Source organism: Rattus norvegicus, chromosome 4 (assembly GCF_021556685.1).
Source record: "Rattus norvegicus strain SHRSP/BbbUtx chromosome 4, alternate assembly SHRSP_T2T, whole genome shotgun sequence".
In the NCBI taxonomy this organism is placed as follows: Eukaryota; Metazoa; Chordata; class Mammalia; order Rodentia; family Muridae; genus Rattus; species Rattus norvegicus.
Window position 1 is genome coordinate 153,742,491 of NC_141537.1, and position 24,172 is coordinate 153,766,662.

Consider the following 24,172-nt stretch of genomic DNA (forward strand, 5'->3'; position numbering starts at 1 on the left):
GGCCCTGGGTTCGGTCCCCAGCTCTGAAAAAAAGAAAAAAGAAAAAAAAAAAGAAACTTAGCACTGGAAAAGCCTTTCTCTAAACTACAACGGGCTTCAGGCACCAAGTCCAAGATTACCAAATCTGTTCACATTTCACATCAGGAGCTGGCTTCATGCAAGTGGGGACCAGAGCACAGTTCCCAGCACCCGTGTAAGTACTGGGGTGAGTGGCAGTCCACCTGCAACCCCAGCACTAGGGAAGCCAAGATGGGAGATCCCCGGGGCAAGCTGGCTCAGTGGACTAGCCAAGTAGGTTCAGAGAGAGCCCCTGTATCAATATGTCGAGTGCAGAGAGACTGAAAGGACACCTACCATCAACCTCTACATGTATGCACACATGTGCTCAGAAACAATTGTGAACATACAAACATACCACACACACATATGCAGAAAAAAAATCAGGCTTATACTTTAGTGTAAATAATCAGTCTGCACTAAGACCCTTAGTTCTGTCAATGACTAATGTCAGGAGGAATTTTCTGAAGCTCTTTTAGTTCTTTTTATCCAGAAGGACTATTCTAACACTATTTGTAGTCTGTCACTGAAACCCCATTTACTGATAAATGCTAAGAATAAGCACTAGATAAATCAGGATGTCACTTGTCACTGCACATGTGAGTGAACTCTTGTCACCACCACCATGGAAAGAGAGAATAAACTGTAACAAGCTACAGAAGTCCCCAGTCCCCTTACCGTGCGGCTGGCACTCCCTCCCGAAGGCACTTACTCCCTTATGTTACTTCAGACATAGGAAACCTCCCAGAACAGGTTTCTTATGTATGCTCACACATGGCTCAGAAACCCTCTGTTTTCTGTGCTCCGTAAGGCTGGCTCTGGAATGTGTAAGTACATGAACGCCCGCATCTGTTGGAAACTGGAAGGAGTACCTCGGAAGTCATCTTCTTCTGCTCCATTTCTATCTCCTTTTGCTTGCAGAGGTGATTAGCAAGAATCCCATCCTGCAACATTCTGGCATTCTGTTCTCGGGAAAGCTGCCGCTGAGTCTCATTCCGTTCCTCTAATACCTGGAGGCACAGCGATGAAGTCTTCAGTCTCGTACTTCTGTGCCTGTTGCAGACATGGTCTCTAAAAGCTTATTTAGGGCCAGGCCATTACGAACAAACTGGAGGCAGCCAAAGAAAACACGAGGAAGCCACACAAAACACTCAGACTTGTGCTGCCTATTATAGTTAAATTGCTTAAGAAGCAATTCCTACGGGTGGAAAATACATTGTAAACTACAGCTTATTACAGATATTTAACTGGTTTTAACAGTTTCAAAGCCAGCTTTTATTTTTAAGAGTGCTAAACCCTTTACTTTCCAGATTAAACACCTTCCATCACTTCACTTTGAAAAGATGTATGTGGTACCCATTTTTTCCCAAAAGGCACAATAAATAATATCGGCTATGTTAAGATTTATTCTCAGCACCATGCGCTGTAGGTCAACAATGGGCTGCATATCAATTACATCAACTAGTGATAAAGCTGACGTCTGATATGCCATGACGTTCACATAATAAGGAAACCGACATATCTCAAGTGGCACACGGAGATAAATCCGTGTGTGCACGTGTATAACCACACTTACATACTTACAGTGGCATTAAAACACAATGAGTAAAGGTAGGAAAGACGTTTTTCCTGGAGCTTGGCTTACCTGGTTGAGGTGACTTCTCACCGTCTTCAGCTCCATCTCCAGGCTTCTGAGGGAGACTTCAAGCTGCTGTCTGGCTTCCACCTCGCCCTGATACTGCTCTCCTTTCCTTCTAAGCTGCTCCACCATCCTCTCGGAAAGCTGATCCGCACTTCTCCTCTTCTCTTCCTCTTGTTTCAGTGCAAATCTGAAGTTAAACGTGCATACCTTAAAGTTAACTTGTTTGTACAAAACAAAGATCACCTTGTGACCCGGACTTCAAGATGGCGATGTACTGTCCTAATAAAACTTCTCTGTCATTACATAATTTTTTCTGTTTTATGATTCATGAGCTTAATTTCTTACTTTAATCCTTTCTAAAGCCTGTATGCTCTTGATGATAATAAGGATGAATAAAACCTTTAATTAGCAAGTTTCTAGAAGTCTGGTGAATATTACTGAAAAGGAATTCTGAACTCATTCAGAAAAGTTATAAGTTGAAAATGATCTTTTGTAGGGAGGCAGCTCAATGGCTAGAGCACTGGCCGTTCTTCCATGATTCCAGTTCAGTTCCAAGCATCTACACGGTAGTTCCCAGCCACCTACAGCAACACTTCTAAAGGACTCAATGCTCCTCTCCGGCCTTTGCAGGCAATGCCCACATGTAGTGCACAGACATACATGTGGACAAAACTCCCAAACTCACAAAGTTTTTTTAAAAGGAAATTATCTTTTTACACAGTTGTATTTACTTCCTAATCAAAATAGACAATTTAAACTTAATCGTTTAAAAGGTATTAGTTACAAAGATTATACTGTGCATCAGAAGTAAAACTGATGAAACATTTCAGGCCTCCCTAAAGCACTCCATCTTAAGATGGTGCCCTCTAATGTCCTATACAACATGCACACCACAGCTTTAGTGAAGTTAAAAAAAAAAATCCAAGTTAATAAGAAACAAAAATGGCTGGTTTTCTTCTATCCATAGGATAATCAGGACATACTTTCAAAATCTTTATTCCATCAACTGGAAAATTATAATGTATGTGATATACCAAAGTTAAACCAAAAAGAGATTTAAAAATGTAAACAGATCCCCCGCAAACAATGAAACCAAAACAACAATAAAACCAGGTCCAGATAAATCCACTGCAGAACTCTACCACAGCTTTATAGAACTAAAACTGATTCTATAACAAAGAAAATGAAAATAAATTAAGTAATTTTTCTTTAAAAGGAAATTCTCTTTATGAAGCTGGCACTGCACTAATACCCAAATCAGATAAAGAAACAACAACAAAGGAAATGTATCCATCAATCTACCTGACTGATACAGATGCTAATTCTCATTAAGATATGCTGATCAAATTCAAAAACACATCCAAAAGATCATCCACCACGATTTAGTTGGCTTCATCCCAGAGATTTAAGGATGGCTCAACAGGTGTAAATCAGGAAGTGCAGCCCACCACACGATCACCTCCTTATCTGCAGAACAGGCTGCTGAAAGGCTCTAACATCCCTTCAAGATAAAAGTTCTAGAGAACTAGGAACACAGAGGATATATCTCAGCATATAAAGGCACATCAACCCCACAACTCACATGTGAAACAGGGAAAGCTGAAGTTCCCCACTAAAATCAGGAAGAAGACAAAGACGTCACCCTCTCCATAGAGACTCAATATAGTGCTTGAACTCTTTCTAGAACAACTTACTAAAGGAAGAAAATGGACTACGAATGGCAAAGGAAGGACTTGCAGAACACATTCTCATCACAAAACACTCTAAAAGACTGCACAGGAAACTCCAACAGCCCTAACTCCTCATCACAGTAGCAAGGTGCAGAAGTAACACACAAAACCAGGCCCTTCTTACACAACAACGGTAAACCTACCATGAAAGAAGTCAGAGAAACATCTTACTCACGAGACTAAGACCGAAAGATCTGTACAATGAACATGGGGAGATCTTGAAGAAAGAAACTCACCAAGATCACCAGACAGTGGAAAGACCACCTCCGCACACGACTCGGTAGGGTTAATATCAGAAATGACCACCTTACCCAAAGCAATCTAGATTCACTGTGACCTCTCTAAATTCCAACGCGATTCCTAGAAGTTGGGGAAAAAATCTTAACACTCACACAGGAACACGAAAGGTCAGCCGGGTAGCCAAACCATCCTCTAACACTAAACACAATCCTGGGGGTATACCTTCTTGCTTTCAAGTCACACTAGAGAGCCACAGTAGACACTGATCCATGGGATAGACGGAGGACACAGATACAAGCCCACACTCCTGTAGCTACCCAGTTCTTTCCAAAGGAGTTAAAAATAAACAATGGAGAAATAACGGCATCGTCTGCAAATGGTGCTAGTCAGACTGGATATCTACATGCAGAACAACTAGACTCTTCTGTCACCCTACACATACGCGATTCCAAGTGGATCAAGAGCCTCAACACGAATCTGGATCCGACACTGAATTAGACAGAAGTACGTGCCCTCTGATGTGGTCCAATGGGCACTCTAGTGGTTGTGGCCCTCGATCAGTGGGAGGGTGTTCTGGGCAGAAGCTGAGTGAGACAGCAGGGTTATCATGGCTGGAGTAGCAGAGATGTGGGGAACTGGAAGCTGCTTCGGGAAGGTTCTGATGCGCAGTGGGCTGATTCCTCTCATCTTGGGGGTTGATGAGCACATGTCATGATGACAGGGTTAAGTCATCAGGGACCTTAAGCAAGTTGCTATGGGAAATATTTTCTGTGGTGTGGACAGATGCTCTTTGTGGGTCTTCAGATGGTAAGATTGAAACAGAGCCGAAGGAGGAGGTAGGGCTTTACATCCAGAGAAAGCAGGCACTCAGCCTCAGATGCAGATGGGGTGCCAAAGAACAAGAGGAGAGGGGACTCTTGTGCAAGCAAGAGCTGCAAAGGGGTCCTGGGATGGCCCCCTCTGAGTGTCAGAGGGCACAGAGTGCAATCTTCCTGCAGAGCAAGCAGGAAGCATATGTATATTTCTAGTTATGGAGGTAGAATGCTCAGGGTTGGAAGGTTGGGGATCACCCTACCAAATAAGGGGTGAAGTCCTGCATAGCAAGTGGTACGAGCCCTAGGTGGGTTTGGAGAAAAACAGGAAGGAGGGTGAACACTGTGAAGCAGATTAGGACTCCATCTGAACTGGTGTCCCGGGATGTGGGGTTGCGATGCTCTAGCAAGTAAGTGAGTAAGACACAGGTCCTTGATATCAGCGGGGCTGGGGACGCTAGGGGAGGGGGGAAGGTGGCCCTTATTGGCAGCATGTATGGAGGGAGTCCTGGAAGGGGGCAGGCATTTGAGGGAACCGAGGGATGATAAAAGGAGCACCCTTAATAGCAATGTGTGTGGCGGCATGGGTTCCAGAGGTGGGTTGGAGAGGAGGGTTGGGGTACCCAGAGAAGAGGAAGGAAGAGCCTTTCTGCAAACCTATGTGGAGGGGGTTCTGAGAAGGCTGAGTGTCTGGGGTGACCAAAGGAAGAGGAGAGTAAGCCAGTGTTGGCACCTTGTGTGGCAGGCAGGGGAGCGTGTACCTGGGAAGCTGGTGGGGGCTCAGGGTAGCTGTGAGAGGAGGGAAGGCCTTACTAGCAATTTGTGTATCTGGGCCCTGGGGGATTGCAGGGCTCTGTAGGTCATGGGAGAACGTGTTTGGTGATGGTCCTGAGAAGGCAGCAGGGTTTGGGGTAGCTGAGGAAGAGGTTCGACAGGGCAACCCTTGTCCCTGATGCACACTTTGAGTAGCTTTACCTAACGGTTAACATATACTAGCCAGCAGTCTGTCTGCACACCAGCAATAGACTTCCTGAGAAAGAAGCTGGTGGAAAATTCCCACTCACAACAGCTCAAAAACAACATAAAACAGCACATACAACTCAGGAATAAAAGTATTCAAAAGGTGAACGACGTCTACAGTGAAAACCTGAAGACCCTGAATGTGCCAGAGGGTAGAGAGACGCCCCATGCTCATGAGCTGACAGAATTAACTTAGCAAAACTACCAAAAAGTTATCTACAGATTAAACATAGTCCTTGATATCTAGTGACCCATTCCTCCCCCCTCCCTCTGAAACTCCTACGTAAATATTACATAGAAAGCACAAGGTTGCATGATTAGCTCAAGTGTTCACATCATGTACTGAAGAGGTTTTTAGAAATATTTACATAGAAAACAACTTACAACAGTATTCTAATATAAAACATTTTTAAGAAGTTATTTGATCAATAAATACTGAGGGTTTTTATGGCTGCTTTTATATTAGCCATTAAAAACTATGATTTGAAAGAATATCTGTTTAATTTTTAGGATAATTCATACCTCAATTCACTACATTACTTGAAAGAGTTTCACATTTCAGAAGACTAAGGAATTTCCTCGGTTATAAGCCTGCACGGCCTAAGTTGACAAAGACCAAAAGTGAAATGCATCTCTGTCTGCAGTGTAATCAATGTGAGCATGGCTTCTGAGCTGTCACTGTGGGGACACGGGCCAGCATGCCCTCTGAGCTGTCACTGTGGGGACACGGGTCAGCATGGCTTCTGAGCTGTCACTGTGGGGACATGGGGACACGGGTTAGCATGGCTTCTGAGCTGTCACTGTGGGGACATGGGCCAGCATGCCTTCTGAGCTGTCACTGTGGGGACATGGGGACATGGGCCAGCATGCCTTCTGAGCTGTCACTGTGGGGACATGGGGACACGGGCCAGCATGCCCTCTGAGCTGTCACTGTGGGGACACGGGCCAGCATGCCTTCTGAGCTGTCACTGTGGGGACACGGGCCAGCATGCCTTCTGAGTTGTCACTGTGGGGACACGGGTCAGCATGCCTTCTGAGCTGTCACAGTGGGGACACGGGTCAGGGGGTAAAGGCACTTGCTCTAAGCCAGACTACTTGAGTTGGATCTCTAGGACCCACATGGTGGAAGGAGACAGACCCTCCCAAGTTAGCGCCCGACTTCCGCACACTTGCCAGGGTGTATACACTTGCATGTAAGTGAGTGTCGGAGAACGTGAAACATGAATTAGTAAAATAAGGAGACAGCACACCTCAGGCTGCAGAGCTCCTGTTCCCACGCGAGCTTCTCATGCTCCAGCCGTGACCTCACTTCTTCCGTCTCTGACACCTCCTTCTGTAGTCCCTTACATTTGCTTTCCACTCTTTTCAGTTTCCCTGTGAGTAGCTCGCAGTGGCTCCTTTTAAGTTCTATTAATCTCTTATAAGAATAAACAGCATCGCGGATTTTCAACAGACTAACAGTATCTGGATGAGGAGACAGAGACATAAAATGACTGCGCATTAGAAGAAGCCTGCATGTTGTGAGTTCACTCACTCACACTGAGCGCCTACAAGGTGGAACCTGTTACACCAGATAACACAGGTGACCACTGCCCTGGCTCAGCTTAAGAGAAACTGGAGCCGAGACGCCATGGGGTTGCTCTTATAAACTGGATAGAACTGGAGATCTTCATGTTAAGCTAAACTCAAACATTCCATGTTAGATTTAGAACAGAAAAACAAAATGCATTTAATGAGCCTCTATTTCAGTCTGCTTTTAGTCAGGATGAGGTAACAACTATGGAGCCACGTTCCCACTTGAAGCAACCCACATGAAGCAGATAAAACATCTTAAATGACAATTGTCATGACAACCATTGTTAACAGACAAATGAAATTCATGAACATCCCAGGTTGGACTCTCTTACCCCTCACGGATAAAGAACTAAAGTCGAGCTCCCTAGACGTGCTTTGTTGAGGTGATTAAGTCTGCGATCCCAGGACAGACCAGAGAGGAGATAGCAGCACAGACTAAGACCCTGCAGGACTGCAGAGGGTCTAGAACACTCAGCCAAGTGCTGCACAATCCACACAGAGCAAGAAACTACATCAACCAGGATAAGACAGCTGAAAAGATTAGACGAAGTCTCGTCCGCTGCTCCTCTAAGAAGATCCGCTCTGCTCAGTCAGGCTGGACAATACAGTTTACAGGACAATGGACTCAGATCAGAAAGGAGTTCGTGTGAGACACAGTAAAGCAAAAGAAAGACACGGAAATGCTGGACATTAATTAGAGGTGCACTGTGCATTAACGCCAGAAGGATATGCGTACTACGCACCCAGCAGAACAGCTCAGATTTAAAGTACCGATATTCAGTGTTTCTGAGGACACAGACTGGATCTCTCCTATCTCGTGGATGGGAAAACAGAATGGGGACATGCTGGAGAACAGCCTGTCAGCTCAACAAGGAAGGCGCGTGGGAGAAATGGAGGATTCTTCATAGATCTGTTAACTGTGCTGATTATGGTAATTAAATATGTGTTTAATACATATGTTGAAACTAACCAAGTTACCCTTTCTGTATCAATATGCCTTGCTGAAACCGTATAAAACAAAACATTCCACTGCAACTTCTAAGACACAGAAAAGGCAGGAGAAAGCTAAAGGACTGGGCAATTTAACCTGGTAGCAAAGGGTTCATGTGATTAGATCTGAGTCTTTACAATTACATAATGACAGTTAAAAGAGAGACTATGTTTGTAGGAGGTGGGTAAACAAGAGAAACAGCTTTCTAGTTTTACAGCATTCCAGGCAGACACCAGGAATCTTAGGGTGATTACTGTTCTGATGAGACAGAAGACCAAAGCAACTTGGGGAAGAATTTGGTTTAGTGTTCCAATGACAGTTCATCACTGAAGGAAATCAGGGCAGGAAGGAAAAAGGAGAGAAACCTGGAAGAAGGAGCTGATGCAGAATCCACGGAGGGAGTGGCTTGCTCAGCATGACTTGCTCAACACAGGACCACAGCCCAGGGTAACACCACTCAATGGGATGGACCCTCTCATTACTTGCTAATTAAGTAAATGTCCTGCAGGTCTGCCTACAACCAGAGCTTATGGTGGCATATGCTGAGTTAAGGCTCCCTCCTCTCTGATGACTATAGCTTGTGTCAAGTTGACACGTGACTAGCCAGCACACCAGATAACGTCACCCGGTGACAGTAAGGCACAGGAGAAAAGCAAGATGAACAAAAAGATTGGACGTGTCGGTCCTGTGAGAGGGACTGCAGTGCCTTGGCTGACGGTGTACACTGAGCAGCTCACAAGCTATGTGGATATAACGAGTATCTGTGACAGGAACAGGGTCCGAGGGACAGTGCTCAGCTAAGTGGCGTATATCACCACACTTCAAAAGGCCTTCCGTTCACACGACGGTCACACCTTTACACTCCAGTCTGAGACGTTCGATTTCACACAAAATGCGCTCGTAGTCAGGGCCCTGGAGCTCATGGTCCTCAGAGGACATTTCAGATGACTCAGTTAAGTTGTCAAGGTTGTCCACAGCAGCTGTCTGCTTGCTGTCCTGTAAGATAAACACTGTTTTAAACTGGTCCCTGATATATACACTATACAGAAAGCAGAAAAGGCACTTTTAGAAGTACTCAACTGTGGTCAAAAGGACACTGCTAACAACCACCACTGTTTCCTTCCTGATAACAAAGTCCTCTGTTTTCACTTTGACTGTTATATCTTTTAACTGACATTTTTAAACATTACCTCATATTTTAAAACAAAATATAGTTTTAAAATTCTTTTTACTTTACCTTGTTATTTTTATTAGATGTTTTCTTTGCAGGCCTAAAATAAAAAAATCATAAAAATCCTTTAAAGTGAATATTATGCAAAACATAAGGAATATATTAAATTAATGACTTTTATACAAAACCCCTATATTTAAAAATTATTTCTTTCACTGATAAAATTCACAGACTATTTAAAATATAATAATTTTCTATGAAGTTTTATAAACAGAGTAAGAGATAAAAATAATTATTACTATCATAAGAAGAAATTGAAAACACACACATATTTCTTTTATTCAGTTAAGGATGACCTTGAGCCTCGACTCCCAGCGCTGGCATCTTTTTTTTTTTTTTTTTTTTTCTTTTCTATTTTTCGGAGCTGGGGACCGAACCCAGGGCCTTGCGCTTGCTAGGCAAGCGCTCTACCACTGAGCTAAATCCCCAACCCCGCAGCGCTGGCATCTTAACTGTGTGCCACCAAGGCCCACAGCGGGCTATTGGTCATCGGATACAGGGTTCTGTGTATCCTTAGGCAAGTTCTCTACGACCTGAGCCATATCCCCAGCTAGAAAGAATTAAACTTAGGTCAGAGTTCTGATGATCACAGAAAAAGGAAAAACACATTACTTGCTTTACTTGATAGAAAAAAAAGATACTATTAAGAAAGTTTTTTACGGGGTTGGGGATTTGGCTCAGTGGTAGAGCACTTGCCTAGGAAGCGCAAGGTCCTGGGTTCGGTCCCCAGCCCCGGAAAAAAAAAAAAAAAAAAGAAAAAAAGAAAGTTTTTTACTTTTCTTTTTAATGTGTGTGTGTGTGTGCATGTTTGTGTGTGAGTACGTGTGCATATGCGTGTACATGTGCATAAATGTGTGTTATAGCATGAGTGAGGAGGTCAGAGAACAATGCGTATGAGCAGTTCCAGGTACCTAGGATGAGGGTCTTAAGCCCACACCCACAGTGACACACCTACTCCAACAAGACCACACCTCCAAATAGTGCCACTTCCTGGGCCACGCATATGCAAACCATGACACCCAGCCAAGCCAAGGGCCTGCTACCCTGTGAAAACAAGCCTATCCATCTCCAAGGTTACACTGACACAGTAGCAAATGAATCTGCACTATTTTTTACTGCTACTTGTAATTATTAATAATATCTGAATCTTGTAAAGATTTTCTAAATAAAACACCTTTGTACTGCCGCGCTTCTGAAGAAAATCTCGTTGTTTTAAGTCAGGGTCTCTCTGTGTAACCCTGGCTTTTCTGGGACCCTCTGTAGACCAGGCTAGCCTAGGTCACAGATCTGCCTGCCTCTGTCTCCAGAGTTGCCGTGCTACCACACCTGGCTCAAAACTGTCAAGTGTTAGTAACTTAGACATACAAACCAAATCTAAGCCGAGACTTCTCTGCTGGATCATCCCTGAAACTACACAGACATTCTGATTTTAAAGAAGACAATTAAACCACACATCTTCAGTCATCACCCACGTTTCTATTATCATTCCCAGCATAAAAATCTGACGAGTATTTTACCTGGATTCACTTTGGTCCGAGTCACTCAGGTGGGAACCATCCTGCATTTGGAGTGAGCCGCCAGTCGGCAAGCCAGCGCTCTCAGTCACAGCCATCATAACAGACTCTTTAGATACCCATTTCTCATTCTCCGTTTTCTCTGCTTCCTTCATAAGCAAGGTAGGACCACTATTAAAAAAAAAACATCTTTTAAAAGACATCTTTTAAAAATAACTACTGACAAAGAATAAAAGAAAAGTGACTTTGGCACAGTTCTGACTGCACTGAGCAAGTGAACAGATCCACAACAGCGCTCGCCAGAGAAGAACTGAGAGAGAAGGAGCAGAGCCTGACTTCTCCTCCGGGAGCCACAGGGAGGCATCACCCCACTGGGCCCTACAGGATTCAGGTTCCTCAGAGACTAAGTGCTGCCAGGTCCTCTGGCTCCTCCAGGATTTTCCAACCCCATCCCTTAAGCTAAGCCTGTTCCTTTCCACCCTCTAAGCGTTCCCACATGGACCCCTCCCCTCCCGACTCCATAGCCACCAACTACACGTCCAACTCCTGAGACCTCCTCCCCCAGCTGCTCACTGGCCAGAGTTTACTCAAGGTAGAGCAATCACACTTGGGGTCACACTAGAAGGCAGGAGAAGGAGCAGCAAGGGAGTGAGGTTGGACAAAGTCTGCTTCTGAAAACAGCAGGCCACTCTCAGACCTGCAGCCATGAATTACACAAAACAAACCAAGCCTCAACACTTACGACCGAACCCTCTCCAAAGCACTGCACATGCTACACCGAAAGAAGAAAGATGAGTTGAGCCAAAGGAAAGAAAGACACAGATTCCTTCAGTGGGGAAGTTCCTGTACAGAAATAAACATAAAAAACCCAGTGTATGCTCCCCAGATTCCTAGCTCCACAGCGATAAACACCACTGAGCGTGACACAGATCATTTAGACGATAAATTGAAAAGAATGGTTATGACCGTGCTCAAACGACTCAGAGGATATGAATATACCCCAAGGGGGGGGGGTGTGGGATGACGATGACAGAGACCTGAAGAAAATACAGATATTATGGTGGTATGAACATGAATGCACTTTGGGACACCATGAAAAGAACAAACCTTCAAATTATGGGCACCTACAGAAGAAAGACACTACCACAGTGGAGGTGTAAGAAAATTTCCCAAGCCTAGAGAAAGAGATGTTCATCTAAGTATAAGTAGCCTACAGAACTGGATGAAACGAGATCAGAAAACTCCCTGTGGCAAGCTAGAGTCAGAGCATTAAAAACCAAGAATAAAGAAGGCTGAGAGTAGGGTCAAGTCACATAAAAAGGCAGGTCCGACGAATATTTGGCAGAACACTTCTAAAGCCAGAAGGAACTGAAAAGATCTGTTCCGCGTTCTGGAAGAGAACATCTATATCCAGCAAAACCAGCTGTTAAGATTGAAGGATGAAGAAAACCTTTTCATGATAGAAAGAAATCAGAGAAATGTGTGATCACGAAGCCAGCTCTATAGAGGATACTAGAATGAACACTTCTACCTGAAGGGAAAGATGAACACACCCAAGAGATCACAGGAAATCCGTAACGCCAGGGGAGTTCAGCAAAACAAGCCTAAGGAAGCAGAACAAATTACCAATACGACGAGAGCGCGGACACCCTCTGACAGCTAACCTTAGTTGCCAGCTTGACCATCTGCGAATACCCGGGACCTGAGCTGTCGGGTACTCCTGCGAGGAATTTCTTAAGAGAATTATCTGAAACAGGAAGGCCTACCCTAAGTCTGGATCAGACATACCTTCTGGTGGCAGCTTACGTGATAGGGGTGGAAGAAAAACTGATTTTTGCCAGCTCGCCCCCACTTACAGGCAAGTCTGTCCTGTTGCTGCAGCCAGAATTAAATCCAACTTCTTCAGGAGTCCAACACAGAATAGACCAAGAGCTCTTCCGAAACCCTCCAGAATTCTAGTGCCAGACCAGGACTGCATAGACATCCAGCCTCATAGGCTGAACAACTACCAGAATCGCAACCTTTTCCTCAGGAGACAGCCATTGCAGGACCACAGCCTGTAAGCCAGTCTAACACAGCCCCTTAACATACGCATTTATTCTCTCAGTTCTGCTCCTTTAAAGAACACTGACTAACGCAATGCCTTCCGGTAGTAACTCTTAATATCAACAGTCTCCATTTCCTAATAAAAAGACACACATGAGCAGACTGAACAGCAATACAGGATCCATCTTTCTACGGACTTCATGGAGCACACCGTCAGTGGCAGACACCGTCTTAAGGAACAAGGATAGAAAAGTTTATTCCAAGTCAATGAAACCAAGAAACAAACAGGCATAGCTACCCTAATGTCTGACAAGATAGACTTCAAAATAAAACTTGTTAGCAAAGGTAAGGAAGGACTCTGCAGTCTCACTAAAGGAACAGTTCACTAAGGGGACCATGATTTTAAGACCATATGCCCCAACCAGAGGTGTGTGCACACATTCTACTGGATCTAAAACCATAAAGTAGCACAGCACAGTTACTGTGAGGGACTTCAGTACCCACCCACTCTTCCCAATACACAGCCTGTCAGCACAAAGCTAAACAGAGAATCGATGGACTTAAATGATTTAATAAATCAAATGGATCTGACAGACAGCTGCAGAACACTCCATAAAAATGCTAAAGATACATTCTTCTCAGCACCCCAGGAAATTCTCCCCAAAATTGATCATATATTAGGGCACAAAGCTAACTCTTTCAGCAGCCTTCCCAGCCTCTTGGGGCTCTGGCTCATTTTAATATCCTCTCAGGAGTCCCCAGAATTCCAAATGTAAGCTGTCTTCAGCTGGCAGAACCATGGCCCTGCCAGAGCGTGAGACAAGTCAGTCAGCTGCTGTGGAGGACCTAAGGCAGCCCCACAACCCACACCTGGTTAAAACAGAAATATATTCCCATAACATAACTGAATCTTAAAGAAACCAAAATTCTTACTACAGAAAATGGTAAATACCTTTGCAAATAGTTTAATAGCATGTATCATAATCTGAAATACACCCTAACCTGACAGTTAACAGCTCTATTCCTGGGATCAGATCCTTCTAGAATAGAAAAACATGACTTACACACACTTACATGCAATACACATGTTAAGGATGTTTGTATACTGTGTCGTGCACTATAGGTAGATAACATAATGTATGTTAAGGATATATATTACGTATGTTTTGTGTATATTTTTAAACAAAATATTAATTAATATAATTGGAAAAATATGTCCTTTAATATCTTTCTGATAATCACGTAAGGCTGAATATGTCTAAATATATGTGTGACACTTATTTAAAAATGAATAGTGACCCAAATTAGAATTGCTTTATAGCAACCCCTATCCAATATTAAATATCGTCCCACTCTTACCTGCCATGTCCCTCACTCCCCTTCACGGGAAACTGCAGGTCATCCGTGTTTCCCCTCGGTGGGTTTCCGTCAGCAGTGCAGTCAGCCGCACCGGCGTACAGATTGCCTGATGGCTCTGCTTCGTTATTTCTGTACTTTCTCCTTTCTTCAACCTTTAATGAAGAGCGAACAGAAGGATAACTGGATTCTCAAAATAATAGAGACTTTTGTGGGAGGGGCTGAGGACATGGTTCCACGGTCAAGAGCGCTGATTTGGTTCTCTCACAGGGTGGTTCACAACCATCGGTACCTTGTGCTCCAGGGGACCCAATGTACTCCTCTGACCTCTGTCGGCACCAGGCACACTCTTAGTGAACACATGTACATGCAGGCCAGGCAGGCCCACACGGAAACTAAACCTTTAAAAAAGTCATTATTCAATGGAAAAGGAATTCTTCTTTCCTTAAAAGCCTTTAGTTTTCATTGATTTTTTTTTTTTACCATGTGACAGTTTAGCCAGGATTTGGATCTGACACTCCAGTTCCATGTTTTGATATTGAGAAAAAAGAATGATGTGCAGAATTTTATTCTCAAGAGTTCTTTCTGGGACTGGAGAGATGGCTCGGTGGTTAAGAGCACTGGCTGCTCTTCCTGAGGTCCTGAGTTCAAATCCCAGCAATCACATGGTGGCTCACAGCCATCTGTAAGGGATCTGATGCCCTCTTCTGTGCAAATGTACATGCAGGCAGAATATTCATAAACATAAAGAAATCTTTAAAAAAATAGTTCTTTCTGAAAGGCTGTATATTTTAAGGGAACCTTATTTTTAAATAATCAAAGAGTATATACAAAGAAAACAATTGAAATTTTACCAATGTTTTTAGCTGTTTCTAACTCACTGGCCTGTAACTGAGAGGTAGACACTAACTTACTTACCTCAGTCTGCAACCATACAGGGACCACAGACTTAACGATCTATTGTTTGTTTGCACTGCCCTCAAGTGAGTGCTACACTTAACTAAAACCACATCAGAAGGCTTTGCTGTGTTTTGTTTTTAGTGATACAAAGGCTTACCTCATCATACATTAGAGTAGAATAAGTTCGTTTCTTAAAGATCACCAAATGGAGAGGAGGCAAACTTTATTAAGTGCCAAGGTCAATAAATACCAATTAGAAAGAAGAACAACATTAATTCCAATTATAAACTATGACGGTATAGTCATTTATATGAAGTCCAGTCCTAATACAGTCTCCTACTCAGTAAAGATGGCGGATGAAGCCACTTAGGGTATTTGCCAGTTTCTGATGATGATCATCCGTATTGCCCAGTACCCCAATACCGAGGCCTCCCTCCAGAGCTGAGACTCTCTACCAGGTGATGGAGGTTATTTTATGTGCTGCTTCAGAAGATAGTTTAAAGGTTATGTCGTGGGGTTACTGAGCTCCCCGACTCTGCTACTTCTGCCTCTCAGTGCTGCGGTTACCAACACACGTGCCCATCTTGGGATTGTTCTATATGAATGTTGGGGATTCAAACTCAGGTCTATAGATTCTTATACGGCAAGCACTCTTACCCAAGGACGAATCTCCCTGGCTCTATTTCAAATTTTATAACTCGATAATAATGTTGTTAAAATGAAGTATTAGAGGCTAAGAGATGGTTCAGTGGTTTAGAGCACATGCTGTTCTTGCAGAAGTGAGTTTGGTTTTCTGACCCTGTTGAGCTCATAATTGCTTCTAACTCTAGCTCCAAGGGGTCCTCTACCCTCTTCTGGCTTCTGCACACATAAGCACTTGCCCATACACATATACATGGAATTAAAAATAAAACCTGTTTTGAAATCAAATATTAAATTATCATCTACTGATTCTAAGAAAGGCTGGTCCAAATGATACTCATCCAACATGCTGTCTTACTAAAGCAAGAGCACAGTAAACCGGCGGCTCAGCTGTCTCGTACCTTTTGCTGGCTGTCTTCACTGCCTCTGAGCCTTGTCTGCTCTTCTGGCTCTGCAATCAAATGCACACACTGAGTTAAAATAAACTTCTTTACTAGACAAAAACTTATAAATCTAGAAAAATAAACAATTTGTTTTTCTTCTAAGAGTTTAAGTTACGCTTAATCATTAGCTATAAAGCTAGACATTTACTACCTTAGGGAAAGACTCCTAATTATCCAAAACTTCAACAAATCACTCAGACACTATCTGGAGCCAAATTCCTAACATATAAAATCTCAATGACTCACGCACAAATTCACTCAACATAAATACATCCTGAGGGACAAACATTAAAAATACCTGAGACTCACATAACATAAACAAAACCATACACTCATAGTGCACACAACTCCGTCTCCTGAGAGCGGCTCTGGCTTCCAAAATGACGGCTGCTTCTTACACCCTATATCACTGAACACTGCACTGCATCTGAAATGCTTCCGCCACTGTTCCCATGGAGTTTACTTCAAACCTTGAGCAGAGTTGTCTTTTTCGTGACTAACAGGAGTTGCTTTCCTTGGGGCTAACTTAGCAATTTTCCCAGCACATCTTTACCACCTGAGCTGTATTTTCCCCCCTTACACGTGTGTTCTTTTTGCTGCTGTACTAGACAGGTCAATTTTTAAAAACCATCTGCATATAAAGATTTCTATTTTCCTCAAGACCCAGTTCTTGAGTTCCTACTAAGGGCTAGCACTAGGCCTTGGGATCAAAGGCAGTTAATGAGAGGTGTGAAGGATGGCTTTTCTAAAGGTAAACCATTGGGTTGGCCAGATAAAGGGCAGAAAAGGATCATCAGTTCAAGAAAGGCAGCGGTGTGAGAGCGGTGCCAAGTGGGATGGTAAGAAGAGGACATCATCAGCAATTTAGTAATGTCAGAAACAGGAGAGAGAAACAGAAGAAAAAGTCAAAGATTGAAAGCTGGGCAGAAGTCAGCATGTGAGTGTTACAGGCAACTGTGGGATGTGTGGCTCTAATATTAAAGACTGCACTGATGACAGACAAGTGCCACTGGGGGGGTTGGTGTTGAGTGTGAGGGCCAGAGGAATGGAAGTCAATAAATCAGTAGAAGTCAGCAGCAAAATAATGGGGGTGGAGATCTGGACTGAGGGAATATTTCTAGAAATAGTTAGGATATAACATTATCCGGGACTAGAACAAAAAAATTTCATTTAACAAAAAAATGTACAAAATTTAGCTCTTAAATATTAAATTCTTTTCATTACAAAAAGTATCAAATATGCAAAAGGAAACTACTTGTGTTTATTTTGTAGTGTGGCCTCACATCTTCGTATGTTAACGGAATCCACTCATTTACAATGCTAACGAAATATGTGAAAATGATATCTACAGTATTATAAAGATATGCAGAAGCACTCTAGAGTTGAAAGTTTGTTTATTCTGTTTTCTGTCTGTACGAGGCACACAAGCCGTGCAGAATGTAATTTCCTAACGGGAAATATGTCCAACACTCGTCACTCTGTTTCCTCCTCAGGACAGCTTGGCAGATCCTGTGCGTGGCGTCCGAGCTCTTGACCCTCACTGTGCTACAAATGCCCTTTTAATATCAGCTTAACAAAATCTTTGATGAGTCTTAGGCAAGGTCAAATCAGGGTCATGATCTCATTAATCTGAGCATAAAGTTTTCACTTCTTAGGACATAAATGACACAAATTTAATTTGTACCAAGTTTCTCTTGAAGAAGTCCCATAGCCTCCTTTATGTTCCAAACTCGACACTCACCGTGGAGTGCTATGTCACATGTCCCCTACACCATTCACTCAGAGATGTCCAATTATCTATTTCCTTTCCATCTATTAGTGCTACTTATTTGATGCACACCGAGTATTTTCAGAGCTCCCTTTTTTTTTTCCAGTTTTTTTTTATTTTTTTATTTTTTTATTAACTTGAGTATTTCTTATATACATTTCGAGTGTTATTCCCTTTCCCGGTTTCCGGGCAAACATCTCCCTCCCCCCTCCCCTTCCTTATGGGTGTTCCCCTCCCAACCCTCCCCCCATTGCCGCCCTCCCCCCAACAGTCTAGTTCACTGGGGGTTCAGTCTTAGCAGGACCCAGGGCTTCCCCTTCCACTGGTGCTCTTACTAGGATATTCATTGCTACCTATGAGGTCAGAGTCCAGGGTCAGTCCATGTATAGTCTTTAGGTAGTGGCTTAGTCCCTGGAAGCTCTGGTTGCTTGGCATTGTTGTACTTTTGGGGTCTCGAGCCCCTTCAACAGAGCTCCCTTTTTACGACACGGATAAACATCATAAATTTACAAGGATAAACAATATCCAAAGTGATCCACTCTCTCCCACGTAGAATCAGAAAGAGTCTTATTCCACATAAAATCAAAGGGTGGATAAAAAGGAGATAGGGGATGCGAACATAACAGAAGTATTTGTTTCTTTTTTCCTTTCTCAGCACAGTGACCAGACTTAAGCTTTCTAAGGCAAAAAGGAAAATAAGAACCATTTCACCACTAAAGTCCCCTGTCATTCGACACTGTGGTGGTTTGAATATGCTTGACCCTTACTGTTAGGAGGTGTGGCCTTGTTGGAGGACGTGTGTCACTGTGGGGGTGGGCTTTGTAGCCCCGCCAGTACAGAAGAGCGATAGACACTGACAATTATGGGGACCTGAGAAAAGAAAGAAGCCACTACCATAGCATGTGGCTACACAGCTAGTCATAGCATGATGTTACATGGCTAGTCATGGCATGATGTTACATGGCTAGTCATACCATGTGATTACACAGCTAGTCATAGCATGATGTTACATGGCTAGTCATAGCATGATGTTACATGGCTAGTCATGGCATGATGTTACATGGCTAGTCATGGCATGATGTTACATGGCTAGTCATAGCATGATGTTACATGGCTAGTCATAGCATGATGTTACATGGCTAGTCATAGCATGATGTTACATGGCTAGTCATAGCATGATGTTACATGGCTAGTCATAGCATGTGATTACACAGCTAGTCATAGCATGATGTTACATGGCTAGTCATAGCATGATGTTACATGGCTAGTCATGGCATGATGTTACATGGCTAGTCATGGCATGATGTTACATGGCTAGTCATAGCATGTGATTATACACGGCTAGTCATAGCATGATGTTACATGGCTAGTCATAGCATGCACTTACATGGTTAGTCAGCTGAGAAACAGAGGCAAGCGCAGTTACCACTTGCTTTAGAGTTGTGGTTCCCAACCTGTGGGTCACAACCCCTCTGGGGACTGAATGATCCTTTCACAGGGGCTGCAAGTCAGACATCCTGCATGTCAGATATACCTATAATTCATAACAGTAGCAATGAAATAATTTTATGGTTGAGGTCACTCTAACATAAGAAACTGTATTAAAGGGTTGTATTAAAGAACTGTATTCAATAAAGCATTAGGAAGGTTGGGAATCACTGCTTTAGAAGACTTCTGTCTTCTCATCTGTAAACCTACAGATTTCTGGAGGTTTCACCAGAAATCCCATTTACACTAAAAGATAATGCCCTTGCGTGGCCCTGGTTTTACCTTATCAGATCATAATCCCATTCAAGAAACCCCTAGAGCCACTTTATAGTCTCATTTATCAAAGCAAGATGAAGATGTAAAAGAAAAACAAGGTTTCCAGACAACTCTCAGAGAGCCATCAAAGTGATACGCTAATGCTTACACACGCGATCCTCCCGGGAAGCCCACACACACTGCTGGGCATGCCTTCTTTCCTACGTCTCCCTTAGCTCTGCTTCGGAGCCACAGCTCCACATGCCGCCTGCATACACACACTTACACGTGCTTTTATTCATTTCTTGAGTGTCTTTCTCTCTACTCTTAATAAAAACCTCTTCTGTTTCATCTTGGCTAGTCTGAACACTCTTCTGTGTTGAAGCCACAAACCCTGAGTTTGAGTTAGTTGAAGCCCCTGAGCCATTAAGGTAACTCCTGGCCTCCAAAGGCGACAGTGTGGTGCCTACCAATGACAGGAACCAAAGAAGATGCTGTTTTATTCACTTCAAATCTTTCTAATGAGACTGGGAGTAAAATCGTCTGGGAATCAGAAGACAGCATTCCCAGGGTGTAATGCACCTCCCTCTGCAGGACCCCACAATTTACCTGGTTTGAAAGTCTGCACATCCTTCATCCCCACTGTCTCTGATTTGTTCAGAACAGGAGCCCTCCTTTCCACGGCAGGCTGGACGGGTTTGAAAACAGTATTCAACAAACGTATTCTCCATAAGGCATGTAGTGAAAACGCACGAGGAAATATTACTATACCTCCATGATTGGGCACCTCCTGGGGGCCTCTGTAAAGCAAAAGGAATGTGTAATTTATTATATATACGTATGGTTATCAACAATCTATTTATGCGGGAACTATGGCGCTGACCCTCATGATACATTTGGAAGTGATCGGCTCCGCTCTCCCCCTCTGATAAGGCCACCCACGCGTTGGAAATATATTCAGTAAAGAACAAGACAGTAAGCTTGACAAGACATGCAGTTAGGACTCAAAGTGAGGTCTGTCCAGTGACCATGACTAGAACAGAACCGTGTGTGTTTTCGCCAATGTAAACAAGCTGATGGGCAGACAGAAACACGATGGTTAGTTAGGAGAAAAGAAAGTCATGGCTGTGAAGATACACTGTGGAGACGATGGCAAATGCGTGTCTTTAATGCAGCACACCAGGACGGTTTATTACATTATACTACAAGCATTTATCCGGTTTCTCAGTTTACCCTACAATTTTAGAAAATACAAAGACAGAGTAATAGTTCGGTTCAACGTACAACTCATTTTCACCAGAGATTTTTTTAAATCGATTAGACTTAGATATATACTTGTAGAATAACAGTTGATAAAAATACCATTTTCCATACCCATGTGGGCTACTGGAATGCCTACAGTTCTGGACTCCTCTAGCTTAGCCATCTTAAAGCTTCTTGATCCGCTCATGCAGGAAGGTATATAAGTCACATCTGAGAAACAACGCACATGTCTTAATATTAAATGGTTGTCAAGGAAAAGTAAGCTGAGTCATCAGATAGTAGAACCGTAGATACTAGTAAACTTTTATTTCAAAATCGGTTTAATATTTATTCAAAATAATTAAGAAACAAACCACAATGCTTTGCTTTAAAATAGTTTGGTTTAGGGGTTGGGGATTTAGCTCAGTGGTAGAGCGCTTGCCTAGCAACCGCAAGGCCCTGGGTTCGGTCTCCAGCTCCGAAAAAAAGAAAAAAAAATAGTTTGGTTTAGCTGTTAACTATGTTAATCTTTAATAGGTTTTCATGAAATAACTATTTCTTCAGGAAATTAGCTATCTCAAAAGACAGCAAAGGTTTCCATTTCTAATTAATCCAATCCACATAATATAACGAGACCCAGGTCTCTGGTCCCTGTTAGTGTTCAGATGACATCTGTGGAGCTACGGTAAACCAAATTCTAACACCACTTTCTAATCCCAGTAACACTGAGGCAGCGAGAGCCCAATGTGAGCTCCCCAGAGCCCTGTGTCAGTTCCAACAGCACTGGTCTCTTCCCTCAGCCTCCTTCCCACAGAAGTTACTCGTCTCCAGTGATCACTAGATCTTTACATGCATGACCTTCACTTTGCATGCTTTCTACGGACCAGTCCAATGCCTTCTTCTTTTGAACTCAGCAGTAACTCTGAATTACTATCCCTATTTCTCCTTCCTTTTGAACTTCCTAGCCGGAAGCATGCCCGGTCTGTCTTTCTAACTCTCAGATACTCAAAGCATAATATCCCCATTTCCTGTGTTTCATATTCAACTTCTTAGGTTTTACTTAGAATATAATTAGAAGTATTTTCTAATTATGTAAAAACAAAAAGACTGAAGGAATAGTCAGTGAGAAAAGGGGATGTAAGAGTCATAGATAGAAAGTTTGTTTTGGGTTAACTATTAAAGGAAGGGAAATGCTTTTAAGTGTGAAAATATGTCGAGTGGTCATAAGTAGCCTAAAGCAAAGGATTTTTTTTTTGAAAGGAAAACAGATGAAAACAAACTAGAAGGTTAAAGCTTGTCCCTAAGAGTGTGGAAAAGGTGACACTTAAAACCATGCGGTGGGCTCTCTCTTTTTCTTCTTTTTCCCTCTTTCCCCTCTTTGTCTCTGTCATCTTCAATAAACCTCTTCCACGTGGAAAAAAAAACAAAAACAAAACTAAGGAAAGTATCATGAGAGATTATGAAAAATTCCTGATGTCAGGGCTGGAGAGTGAGTGGCTCAGCACTGGCTATTCTTCCAGAGGACCTGGGTTCAATTCCCAGCACCCACATGGCAGCTCACAACTGCCTCTGACTCTAGTTCCAGGGGATCTCACACCCTCACATAGACAGGCATGCAGTCAAAACACCAATGCACATAAAATTGAAAATCCCCAGGGTCAAAATTCAGTTGATATAACATGGAATGGTTGTCACAACAGTAGTTGTGCCAGGCCAGGAGCGTGGGCGGAGCTCTTTCTGTCATCTGAAATCTTTTGGATTCCCTTTTCAGTGTCTTGACAGCCTCACTGGAAAGGTCTTTCACTTTCTTGCTTAGGTATACTCCATGTACATTTAACTCCTCTAAGCGATTATAAGTGCTTTTTAAAACACATCTCTTTCTCTGAGAGTATACTGTTGTTGTATATGGAGGCTACTTTACCAACTATTCAAACAGGGGGCTAATGTTGAGAATTTACAAAGCACTGCAGAAGTTACAGACCAAAGAACCAAAACTACCAACCAACACATGGGCTAATGAAATGGACAGCTTTCAAAAGAAGAAACACAAACGGTCAGTAACTAACCCTGGTCATCAGGGAAACACAAATTAAAACTACTTTGAGACACCACTTCACCCTATCAGAAGAGCTGTCATCAGGAAATCTGACAGAGGATTAGTGCACTGCTGACCCTTACGGGCGGAGAAGCATCTTTGTCCAGGAGATGGTCATTAACGCAGAGACCCAGACTAGACACTGTGCACAGTGAAGAGATTCTGGAACACTCAGCTGTAAATGCAGTCAGTGTCTTTATCAAACCCGGACTCTCAAGGCGCAGAGATCTACGCAGAAGAGGAGGCAGGGAGATTCTAAGAGCCAGAGCGGGTGGAGGACTGCACATCTTCCAGGCACAACAGGAACTCACAGAGATTTGAAAACACACAGGACATGCACACGTTCAAGCCAGACACAATCCTGGCACCAAGAAGAAAAGGACACAAAGTTCTACTCTTAACAAAGAAGCTGTTTGCGATTGACACCTGCTGGAAGAGGTCAGTTTTCTCCACTGTGGTAACACCAGGTATGTCAACCATCGTCTAGAGTCGGTCCCATGCTCGGGAATAGTTGTCAACACAAAATGGAGTCCGTTATTGTTTGTATTTTTGTTTTGTTCTGCTATTATTTTTTCTTTTAAAATATAGTATATAAAAATATTTTAAGCCAGTAAATAAGATAGATATTTCTAAATGACGCATGATGATACCACATGAATCAACATTTTTTCAAAGAATTAAAAATACTTAAAAATAAAAACGAAGGAGGTAGACACAGTTATAAGGAACTTTTAGGTAATTAAAAACCTAGAACTGATTAGCATCTTTCCAGAGTGAGCTTCCAGGGAAAAACTGGCAGAATGAGAGCTAAAACCAGGTGGCTCCATCGATTGGGAAGAGACATCAGATCCAAGACTTCGTCTAGCCTAGAAGGAAAGGACTCACATGGGACCTCTACCTACCTCCTGTCAATTAATGTTGGTTCTAGGTAATTGAATGCAGGGTCTCATACTTGCACAGCAAACAGAAAAACATAGCCAGTTTCTGTCATGCATTTTAAGGCATGTTGACTTATGACTGCTTTGCTTTGTTGGTAAAAACACTCCATGAAGCTGTTATCACACTGGAACGTGAGTCATCAACGGCCCGGTCTGGCTCCAGAAGTCAGTCTCTTTGAAGGTGAGG

At 43.0% G+C, this 24,172-nt stretch overlaps 1 protein-coding gene across 2 annotated transcripts in view; it reads right to left on the reverse strand.

Annotated features, from left to right (window-relative positions):
- The window catches only part of Ankrd26 (ankyrin repeat domain 26), a 69,847-nt gene that overhangs the window by 22,112 nt on the left and 23,563 nt on the right, over window positions 1-24,172 (reverse strand). The window contains 11 exon segments of one of the 2 annotated variants that reach the window (NM_001446476.1): window positions 930-1,067; window positions 1,703-1,886; window positions 6,752-6,965; window positions 8,922-9,063; window positions 9,305-9,338; window positions 10,816-10,983; window positions 14,218-14,369; window positions 16,158-16,207; window positions 20,320-20,398; window positions 20,482-20,510; window positions 21,085-21,183. In NM_001446476.1, coding sequence (NP_001433405.1) covers window positions 930-1,067; window positions 1,703-1,886; window positions 6,752-6,965; window positions 8,922-9,063; window positions 9,305-9,338; window positions 10,816-10,983; window positions 14,218-14,369; window positions 16,158-16,207; window positions 20,320-20,398; window positions 20,482-20,510; window positions 21,085-21,183 — 1,289 coding nt within the window. 2 annotated transcript variants of the gene reach the window in all.